Raw genomic sequence first — 12,030 nt, 5'->3', positions numbered from 1 at the left:
GATCGCAGTGTACAGTGTGCGCACATGTGCCTAGAAATTCAGCTGACTCCGTAGCCGTAATGTTAATTGCACATTCTTTGTGTATGTGTGTGTATGATGTGTATACATATACCGTCTACGTATGTTTTGTTTTGGCACGATTTCAGTTGTTAATGTTTAGGTAAAGTCCTTAATAATACTGGCAGCTTGCTGTGTTAAGGACTCTTTCCCATGTCTGTGAAAATGCACCAGGGCTATGGAATGGATTTGTTATCTCACATCTCAACATTTGTTTCTCATCATAACATGGGAACTGGAGCATGCGAATCCAAGGGAAGTCTCGAATGCTGAATCTTGAAATCTGTACTTTGTTTTGTTACACATTCGTATTCTCCACCAAAAAAATGAAAAGAAAACCAAACGATATATTCCTGGGCGAATCAACAACCACATCTGCATAATCTATAACTTCATACACTTTTACACGGAACAAACTCGAGTTGCATTTCATGATCCAATTGCTAATATAGCTACTTTTTTTTTTACTGGTATATGCCGTACAATTCTGTTTCTTTCTGTTCAGCGAATGGAAAAGTTTCAGTGAAAACTAAACCATGGAAAATTTCTGCTCAAGTGTGTTTGGTATATGCCCATGGATGTCGCACGTAGTTCATCGGAGCGCTCAACAGCACTGGCATACAAATGAAACTCAGCCCGCGCGGTAATACTGGATGGCTAAATGTGGGGCAGCAACACTGCTATTGTTGTTGTTGTTTTACCACCTTGCTGTTTACACTCAGTGAGAGTGATCGTGTAAACATGGTTAACATATCGCTTTAACGTTCGTTGGTGGTGACAGACTTAAATAAATAAATAAATGGATAAATGCGAGCACTGCGAAGAAGAGAGGGACAGATGTTGCACATAGAGAAAAAAAAAGAGCAGATAGAATTAGGAATGAGAAGTCTAGATAAACGATGAAGGTAACAGCACACAATGAACAGATGAGAGAAGCGCAGCTGAGGTGGTGGATACTCATCCTGAGGACAGATCCAGAAAATGTGGGCTGGACAGTCCTGCTGATGGGACGTGCAAGGCAAGAGTCAGAAGACAGGCAGGGTAGACATGAGACGGAGAGATAAGATCTGGGAAGATATGGCGAGCGTTGGTCTAAGGCAGGAAGACGCCCCCAAACAGGGCAGAGTGGAGAATGAAGAGCAGAGCCGCCGATGACCCCTTACATTCGGAACGAGGTGAAGGAGGAGGAGGAGAAGGAGGAGAAGAGCCAAGTGGCGTGGCTCCTCGAGACGTCACCCACCTTCACATTGTGAGGGTGCAGGCCTCCAGGGTACTTCTCCATGTAATGGCAGAGATCGGTGCGCTGCCCAGATCCACACACACACACAGACACAGGCACGCACACAGATCCACAAACACAAAAACACACAGACACAGGCACGCACACAGATCCACAAACACAAAAACACACAGACACAGGCACGCACACAGATCCACAAACACAAAAACACACAGACACAGGCACGCACACAGATCCACAAACACAAAAACACACAGACACAGGCACGCACACAGATCCACAAACACACAAACACACACAGACACAGGCACGCACACAGATCCACAAACACAAACACACACAGACACAGGCACGCACACAGATCCACAAACACAAACACACACAGACACAGGCACGCACACAGATCCACAAACACAAACACACACAGACACAGGCACGCACACAGATCCACAAACACAAAAACACACAGACACAGGCACGCACACAGATGCACACACACACACACGCGCGCACGCAGACAGACACACACACACGCAGATATGTACTCACAGACGATGACACACACAACGACACATGCGCACACAGACACGCATAAAGACAGAGAGATATGCACACATTTAATACATTTTAGTACTCTATGCTAAAAAATTACCACGTATTTAAAAGATACAATAAATGTTTGACTCAATGATATGACATGATCTTTGTTAGGCACGTTAAGGTGATTCATGGATGAAAGGAGTGTATTATGCTCATGACATGCGTGTAAAATTGTGCATGTAAAAAATTAATTAAGTACAATATATGCTACCGTTACATTTAGGCTGATAGGGCAAACAAAACTGTACAAATGAGCCAGTTGTAAAACAAATCAAACAAGACAAAGAGTAGCAAGTAACGAGATGATGATGAGAATCAATTATTGGTTGACTTTGGAACCCTCCATCGTGACATTTCATAGGTTAGCAAGGGGCGTGAATCGTTAAACTCGACACTGCATATTCTTCCAGTGGTTAGCGAACTGCGCTGTAAACTCGGCAACCCGAGTTCAATTCCTGGCCACTGATATCTAAACCACCAGTCCTTGCCTTCCCCTACACCAACCCACACTAACCAGCATGATGAAGTATGGTTAAACAACCTCCACGAATGACGCGGTATGGCGGGGCTTTCATCCAGCAGCGGATTGACAAAGTGGATGAAAAGTAGTAGTATTACTATTGTTTTTATTATTCTGGAAGAGCCCTTACGGGCTCTGGGAGGCTCTTCTGCAATCAGTGGTGTGAGCACGGTAATTTGCAGGACTGCACCGTCACCCCTACATTTATTTTTCTGATTATATCGCCACTGTAAGTTTTGAACAGTGGTCAAGGACATCCAACACTGGGCGAAGGGAGCGGTGGTGGTGGTGGTGCATGTGGCTGCGTTTTGGCGAAATGTCACGGAGCGATGGGGGGAGGGAGAGGGGGGCCAGGACGAGGGGGTGGTGGCGCGGTGAGGGTAGCCTCACCACATACTCAAAGACCAGGGTGAGCGTCTCCCGCGTGTGGATGATGTCGTGCAGGAGGACGATGTTGGCGTGCTTCAGCCCCTTGAGCAGCGACGCTGGAAAAACAAATAAAGGAAAACCACTTTATTCTCTAGACACCAAGTAACCCCAACAGAACCGCAAATGCGTTGAAGAAAATAACGTGGTGGCTCCGGCGATCGATTTAAAATCGCATTTGTCAAATTGATGGCGCTGTATTTATAGCTGCTACTTCAGTAATGTCATTCTTTTGTTTTGAAAAATGCAAGGGAATAAAAATGCCATTAAGAAAGAGGAATATATCACGATTTTTTAAAATCAAAATGTACGACAACAGGCCGGTCTCTTTGAAGTGTTGTTCCACATCCATTTTTTATTTGCGGTCACGTTATTTACTTGGTTAATATTAGGGGTCACATTGCAAATTATAAACCGTACGCGACCTGACCCAAAAATCTATTATGAATCATATTTGTCGCAAATGCCTGCATGTCAAATTTCACTTACAAACCGTCATGATAATCAATGAGTATGCTGATTAAATAATATTTTTTTTATTCGCACGTTTCATGATTAATGCACAAGCACTTGCACGAAAACATTGTAACAGACTGTCAGGTAATAAGTGGAGGATGTATAGTGAAGAGGTCTCAAGCAGACATCGCTCACATTCCTCGTTTGTTTCAAATGGCAGACACCAACATGGGGCTTGGCTCAGTGCTTCATTAAAATCCCAAAATCTACAAGCGGGGAGACAAGCTCCCACGCAGCCACCACATTGCAGATTATCTGCGTCACCCTCAGAACGTCTCAATTAGCCCTGCCTGACAAACAAGTCCTCCGTTCCACCTCTTCATCAGCGCGCACACCCACAAACGAGTCCTCCGTTCCACCTCTTCATCAGCGCGCACACCCACAAACGGCCTGCAGCACCGTGGGACTAGCACTTCAGCATGTCGTGTCAACGAACCTGAGGACGTTAGTTAGACATATCGACTTAGTCGGGGCCTCAAGGGCCACTCAGCGTGTCCCTAGTTTAATCTCGTTTTTTTGTACATGGCTTCCTCACCTGGCCACCACTATTTGTAGAACCCGTAGATTTATGATCTTGACATAAGCTGCGTGAAGTTCCTTTGTTATCATATTTTAAAGTGTTCGACGACGCTGAGAGTGGATTTACATGTAAATGCCTCGATGTACCGAGGCGTATTTATGCGTATTGGTAATGTTTGCATGCAAAAAAGTCATCTGGAATCCTGCAGAGCTTTCAGCAAAATTATAAAATAACAATGTTTACAGATATGAAGGGACTGTATGAGTAGTGGTATGCAAGTACAATAAAAAAGACTAGTTTTGTTTGTAACACTCAATTATAAAATAAATAAATGTATGTATATACGTATATTAGAATATAGTATGGTAGGCCATTGGTAGGGGAGTAGTGGCACAAAGGTTAAAACACTGCACTGTGAACTCGGAAGACTTGAGTTGTATCCCTGGCCACAGTATCCAGGGATAACCGGACCACCCTGGGTCCCCCACTTCACCAAGCCGCACTGACTAGCGTGGTGAAGTATGGACAAAACAACCCCCATGATTGACGCAACGTGGAGAGGCATTCATCCAGCAAGTGGATTAACAAAGGGCTGAAATGAGTCTTAATTCACTCATTTTAGTATGTCATTGACTGGAACGTCAGCATTCTATATTGTGTGCGGTTATAAGGTAGTGATAATGAGAAATCAGGTAAGTTAGGTTTTTTTTAAATATATATATAGAATAACAGACAAATAAAAAAAATATTTCCATATATGGTGGGGAAATGTAACCGACTACTTCAGGTTTGTTTACATACAGCAGAAGATTAAATCAGGGAGACAAGAATGTAAGACAAGTCTCCGGGTCAAGGACTGATTGATTGTTCAAGTGTGTAATGCTACACTTCCCGGGCAATTGGAAAGATTTAAGACACAATAGGAACTGCTCCAATGCCCTGGCACAGACTGAGATGATCCAGCCACCATGCACACAACCCCGACTCCCTTCCTAAGTAAGGACTCAGTGGAAAAATTCAGGCCATGACAGCAGAGCTCATACTCTTTACGTCCCATCCAATTATAAACCGATTGTTCCTTGGGGTTTATCGAAATGCTGGACAGAAAAGTGGGCAAAAAACTTAGCCACCCAAGACACGGAAAATGCTTTCAGGAGTTAATTTGTACTCATTGCTAGCCAATGAGTACATATATCTCCACACCTGTAACACGAGGCAAAGTCGTGGTAGTCGCGCATCCAGCTACTAACCAGGCTCAACCCAGCCAAACTTCAGGTAATTTAATGACGTCCGGCGCGTTTAGGGTGATTTACTCGTGGGTTCTATCATTTAATTACAAGTAGTTGCGTTCACGTGTCACTTAGATGGCATGTGTGCAAACAGTAGTGTAAGAGATAAATTAGAAGAAGGGAGCATCTATTCTGAGGTATAACACCTAAGAAAATGTGCAACTTCATGCACCACCTCGGATTAGCACGGTTGGCGACATGCGGTGCAAAATAAGTTCAACGTACATACAGCTGCCAAATTAAGCACGTCCAGGCGGCTCTTGGTGTCCCTTCTCAAAGCGCCCTACTTTCTACAGATATCTGCTGTGTTGACTAATGGCTGGCAACAAAGTGTAGGGCAGTGGCATGGCTATCGAGGATGCAGGTGGTGCATTTGCACTCCGGGTCAAGTGCTGGAGGGGCTCAGGCACTTGGTTACAAAGAGTAGGTGAAATTGGACAGGAAGAGTGGGCCCATTTCGTTCCTTTTACCAGGGATCATGCCAGCCAGGGGCTTGGTCCAGTGGCTGGACAGTGGCTTCGTGTCTCTCAGGAGCACTGGAGAAGCCAACGCATCCCGTTCAGAATCAGAATATGGATGTATACTAGAAGAATCCGATGAGCTATATGGCACTTTTTCACAGATGTCCACAGATGTTCAGAAGCAGCACAGCACATTCACAAAGGAGACTGGTGCTCGCTTGTACACCAAAATCCGTAATTCAAAACAGACCTCACAAATCTTTACCAAATTGGTTCAACGAGCTGAAATCCAATACCACGTAATGGAGAACTGCAGGTTGCAGGCTCGTTTCTGTATCGTGCACAACCCCCATGGTGATTTCAACGGGGCTACAGCTTGACATCGGGTTCAAGTAGCTGCAATTCTGTGAAAACGACCATAATACGTAAACATTTTGCACCCATTTGCCGGCAGAAAGCATTTTTGCGTGCACGTTTGGCACTTGTGGGGATTCATGTCGACAACCAAGGTGTATTAAAGAAAGTTAAGTGCCGCAAAGTCATCCCGAATGTGTTGGAAACGAGGGCGGTTTTTTTTGGCAGACGAGTCCGAGAGAAATGAATTTATTATGTGATGGGGGAAGAGCACGCACTGTTGGTTGCGGCTGAAAGAAGCAGGCCCTTTGCAGTGATTGTGTGATGGAGGACTCCAGCCTGTGTCTCCGTGAGCCATGGTGCACACAGCGTGGGCTCTTACTGCACGCGCGCATCGCCGTATTATCCATATATACACTGTGCCTATCCTTGCTATGTAAATATATTTTTTCAAGAAGATCTTGGTTACATTTTTTATTATACAAACAATAGGCACTGTGCCTAGGGCCTATGAAAACTAAAGGGCCTACGATTTTTTTGACTATTTTTTTGGTTTGTATGATAACAAAAATCTAATCAAAATATATCCTTGAACAAATCTATTTATATAGCAAGGATAGCGTATATACAAAAGAGGCAGAGTCATGTCAATCTTTTTTTTTCATAAGGTGAGAGAAATTAACACCGGAGATTAACTTTTCGAGACTTATGTGGCACACAGCGCGTTCCCATCGAATTAGGGCACAGACTAAATAATCAGTTCAGTTCAGTTTCAGTTTCTTTATTTTTGGTATAGCCCTGTGAGCCATTCGGCTCTTGCATCGGGTGCAACCACAACAAACAAAAACACGAACAAGAAAAACATCTTAAAGTGACTATGTGTGACTGTGCAAATAGAAAATCCAAGAAAAAAACAGCAAAATATTCCTGAAAAAAGCACCGTACACCACGCTGTGTGCAAAAAATCCCAGTGGGATGCAAGTCAAACAACAACCACAATAAAACTTAGATTAAGGCCATCAGTCTAACGCGTACTACAACAAAACAAACATGTCCAAACCAAAAAAAAACGTTTTCCAAATCACCAAAAAATAAAGCCATAATTGCAACGTAACAGTGATCACAGGGAATGTGACCGAATTTTTACAATAAACTACATAAATAACATGTAACACCAAATCCTAGAGCCATAGCTGGCTGTATGAGTTACTCCACAACAACAGAGGCATCAGTCAGAGTATCACATTTTGTTGTGTACTGCGGACTTACATTGGCTGCCTGCCTACTTATGGCCACACGGCAAGGGCTTTGTATACACTTTACTAATGAACGTATTCGTAACAACCTGGACAAAGTACGTGTGAAACAAGCGAGTAAGAGCGGCGGTAGTAACATGAGCAGCAATAACTGTAGAAAGTTATCACTGAAGGCCTACAAGAACCTTAATCTGGCCCTGCACGCGCGTACAAGTACAGTGTATTACGAATGTTGAACTTCTTTCGTACCCTACGTAGCCAATCGTGCTCATCGGAGGTGGGGGGAAGGACAATAAACTAAACACAAAAAGCAGTTTAAAATAAATGCGTTTTTAAACTAGATTTAAAAATGCATCGCTCCAGTGGCTTCCTAATATCAGAACCCCCCCCCCCCAGCCCCCCACGCTCGCAAGCATGGTGAAATATGTTCAATCAACACCCATGACGAAACAAAATAGAAATGTTCCCATAAATAAACCACCAAGACAGAGAGAGGCCTTTACTTACAGGAGTTATTATATCACAGGTGGGTCAGTGCTAGTGAAGTGGCGATTAGCGCAATATGTATACCAGGATCCCTGCATCCCAGGTACAACTTTTGGCAACATACACATCAGAGACTGCAGCTGTCGTCAGAAATCGATTATCTGGGAACACGGGTGAAGGCGTAGGATGACTCGTCTGTTATTGTTGTTTTATAAAGAAATAGGTTTACTTGCAGACATGTGTGAGGTCACATGGGCACTCAGTCACTGACCCCTGACGAGTGAGCAGCAGCTATTACTCCAATGTGTCCATGAAGATGTTTATTTTTCCAAAACATCGCTAATTCACAACCTGGATAATCCAACTATGAACAATCTAAATTTACCTATTTGTGTGTGTCTCTCTCTCAAGTCGTTCAGAACAGTGGGGTGAGTGATAAGCAACAAAAATACCACTCTGCAGCCAAGGTTCAACTCCTGAGCACACACACACACACATAAGTTGCCTCTGGTAAGTGAATCTTGCCTCGGCATCTCCTCCGCCAACTCAACCTAAAATGGTGTTGGTGTTTTGTGTGCCAACAATAACAAAACGGCCACGCTAACAGCGCTTGCTCCAGCACGAATACCAAAATCAGAATTTATTTCCGTCATCGTGGCAATAAGCGAAAGCTACTCAACCCTCACGTGCATGATTGATACACAGTGTGTCGAGTGTGGAACGTACGGAATATTTACAGCCCTTCACAAAGGGAGAGACCTATTCGTACCGAAAATCATGCAATTTAAATGCGCACATAGAGCACCTTTGGCATTCTACTCCTGGACGACAGCCTCCCCCCATGGTGTGTGGGCTATGAGGGGCTATTCAACCGCACTTCTCCACGCGCCGGCAGCGTGGGTTGGTGAAGTCTGGGAGCATATGCACGGGCACATAGCTGTACAGTACAATAATGGATTTTCCTGCACTCCTCTAGCATGTAGCCCCGCAGCCCTATGGCAACTTGTTTGTGCATGGCGGTCACCTTTCCAACCAAGCACTAATCCAGGGCTCAACCCCGCTTTATCTTCCGAGATCTGACGAGATCGGGCGATTTGGCCACGGACGTACATGGAATAGAGATCACACACCAATACCACGCCATTCGCCACCAAGTGGCGGTGACGCCACCACGGCGTCGGTGCCAGGCTAGGTGCACTTTGAGGCCACGTGAAGTGTCGAAGGCTCGCCGACAGGAGGTCACGGGGCAGACCCAGCGGGTGCCATGGGTTGAACGACTGAGATGACTGGTAGATGCACCCAGCTGTGGCCCCTACTGTGTCAACTTGCTGTATTTTATCTACGTATGTACGCGCGTGCGTGTTAATTTGCACTGAGTGCACGTGTGTTGGGGCACAGCAGCCTCCCTTGCTCATGCCGAGATTAATTATCAATGTCATGACACTGTGAAACAAAAAAAGAAATGCTAAATTTTCTTCTTCTTTGGTTCTTTCGGTAAAGTCACGTAGAATGAGAATAAAACAATAAAATAACACAATAACATTATCACGACGTTTCGGCCACAACGCAAGCGGCCGTCTTTAGGTGAAAGGTACAGACCTGTCGGGACGACAGAGCTTCAATGAACGATGTTAAGATTCGTAGCGACTTTTAAGCTGGTTGGGAGAAGTGAGGCACCTTGACAAAGGGGTTTACATATCAATAGCTGAGGGATTAGCTTGTGACTGGTCACAGGAATGGCTATGTTAAAGTCAAAACCTACACATCCACAGAGGCAACTAGTAATTTAGCATTGAAATAGCTAAGGGATTAGCTTGTACAAATTGCTGAGGGATTAGCTTGTGACTGGTCACAGAAATGGCTATGTTAAAGTCAAAACCTACACATCCACAGAGGCAACTAGTGATTTAGCATTGAAATAGCTAAGGGATTAGCTTGTGACTGGTCATAGAAATAGATGTTAAAATATATATTTTTGTTCCTCGGTAGTAAGTGTTACTTCCTAATTGCTTATGCCTCAAAAGTACAGAAAATGGCTATTATTTCCCACAAACTTTGCTTTTGTGACCATGACAGTGATATTTTTTTACTTACCTATTTTCAATGAGAAAACGTGGTGTGCATTTGTGTCATTCCATCCCGTAAATAAAGTCCTGGTCACAAAAGCAAAGTTTGTGGGGAATAATAGCCATTTTCTGTACTTTCGAGGCAAAATCAATTAGAAAATAGCACTTACTACCCAGGAACATAAAAGCGTGTTACATCGCGAATTATTACTGCCACCGGTGCTGCGAGCAGCGTCCACGGACCATGCAGCAGCCCTTCCCGATCATCCCCATCTCTCACCCACGCCCAGCTGCCGGTGGCTGCCCAATGCTCATCAGCCACGCGTCGCAACAACGAACGGGCAACGCTCACTCGCTCCTGCTCAGCCACACACACACACACAGTGTCTCCTCACCAACACACACCAGTGAGCACGTCCATCCCCCCCCCCTCACCAACACACACCAGTGAGCACGTCCATCCCCCCCCCTCACCAACACACCAGTGAGCACGTCCATCCCCCCCCCCCATTCCTCACCAACACACCAGTGAGCACGTCCATCCCCCCCCTCACCAACACACACCAGTGAGCACGTCCATTCCCCCCCCCCACTCCTCACCAACACACACCAGTGAGCGTGTCCATTCCCCCCCCTCCTCACCAACACACCAGTGAGCACGTCCATCCCCACTCCTCACCAACACACACCAGTGAGCACGTCCATCCCCCCCCCACTCCTCACCAACACACACCAGTGAGCACGTCCATTCCCCCCCCCCACTCCTCACCAACACACACCAGTGAGCGTGTCCATTCCCCCCCCTCCTCACCAACACACCAGTGAGCACGTCCATCCCCACTCCTCACCAACACACACCAGTGAGCACGTCCATCCCCCCCCCACTCCTCACCAACACACACCAGTGAGCGTGTCCATTCCCCCCCCTCCTCACCAACACACCAGTGAGCACGTCCATCCCCACTCCTCACCAACACACACCAGTGAGCACGTCCATCCCCCCCCTCCTCACCAACACACCAGTGAGCACGTCCATCCCCCCCCCCCCATTCCTCACCAACACACCAGTGAGCACGTCCATCCCCCCCCTCCTCACCAACACACACCAGTGAGCACGTCCATCCCCCCCCCTCACCAACACACACCAGTGAGCACGTCCATCCCCCCCCCTCACCAACACACACCAGTGAGCACGTCCATCCCCCCCCCCTCCTCACCAACACACACCAGTGAGCACGTCCATTCCCCCCCCTCACCAACACACACCAGTGAGCACGCCCATCCCCCCCCCCCCCCCATTCCTCACCAACACACACCAGTGAGCACGTCCTCTGGGCTCATCTCATTTTAACCCGCTCGTGAATGATGCCCACTGCGGTGGGTCTGATGTGATGAGTAAGACTGGCTATGAAATTACAGTTCGTGAAAAATGTTCAGCACATTGAGGGTCATTCCATTGACTTCTCAAATCACGTAAAACCAAAAATGTTTTTTGGGGGGGTTTCAGATAATTAATTCATGAGAGCGTATCATGCATTACCTTCCACTGATCGCATTATTCTGTGTTATATAAATCGTAATAATTTACAGTTCTTTGTCGCCCCACTGCTGAATCAAGATCTCCCCATGCCGTATAGCTCGTGGCAGTTGTTGGGCCATGCTTCACCACTCTGGTCCGTGTGGGTTTGTGAATAGGATGCCCAGGACTGGGTCAGTGGCCACTTGCCACTGATGTTAGCCGTGGCCGGGAATTTAACTCACTGGGATAATAGCATAGTACAGTGAGGGAAAAAAAGTATTTGATCCCCTGCTGATTTTGTACGTTTGCCCACTGACAAACAAATGATCAGTCTATAATTTTAACGATAGGTTTATTTGAACAGTGAGAGACAGAATAACAAGAAAATCCGGAAAAAAACACATATCAAAAATGTTATAAATTGATTTGCATTTTAATGAGGGGAATAAGTATTTGCCCCCCTCTCAATCAGAAAGATTTCTGGCTCCCAGGTGCCTTTTATACAGGTAACGAGCAGATATTAGGAGCACACTCTTAAAGGGAGTGCTCCTAATCTCAGCTTGTTACCTGTATAAAAGACACCTGCCCACAGAAACAATCAATCAATCAGATTCCAAACTCTCCACCATGGCCAAGACCAAAGAGCTCTCCAAGGATGTCGGGGACACGATTGTAGACCTCCACAAGGCTGGAATGGGCTACAAGACCATTGCCAAGCAG

The 12,030-nt window shown here is 45.8% G+C and overlaps 1 protein-coding gene and 1 long non-coding RNA gene across 10 annotated transcripts in view; one reads left to right on the top strand and one right to left on the bottom strand.

Annotated features, from left to right (window-relative positions):
* CDK14 (cyclin dependent kinase 14) overlaps window positions 1–12,030 on the bottom strand; it is a 135,459-nt gene that overhangs the window by 83,913 nt on the left and 39,516 nt on the right. For all 9 annotated transcript variants that reach the window (XR_012941406.1, XM_032951406.2, XM_032951407.2 and 6 more), the window contains 2 exons: window positions 2,808–2,902; window positions 1,298–1,360 (listed from right to left, as the gene is read on the bottom strand). Coding sequence is in view for 8 of the 9 variants with exons in the window: in XM_032951406.2 (XP_032807297.1) it covers window positions 1,298–1,360; window positions 2,808–2,902 (158 nt within the window). In the remaining variant the exon portion in view is untranslated. The remainder of the gene's footprint in view (window positions 1–1,297; window positions 1,361–2,807; window positions 2,903–12,030) is intronic.
* The window catches only part of LOC142924226 (uncharacterized), a 44,550-nt gene that overhangs the window by 23,198 nt on the left and 9,322 nt on the right, over window positions 1–12,030 (top strand). The window lies entirely within an intron of this gene.

This window comes from Petromyzon marinus, chromosome 10, assembly GCF_048934315.1.
Source record: "Petromyzon marinus isolate PM22_M1 ecotype Great Lakes invasive population chromosome 10, UKy_Petmar_22M1.pri1.0, whole genome shotgun sequence".
Lineage (NCBI taxonomy): Eukaryota > Metazoa > Chordata > Hyperoartia > Petromyzontiformes > Petromyzontidae > Petromyzon > Petromyzon marinus.
This window is presented reverse-complemented; position numbering and strand designations above follow the sequence as displayed.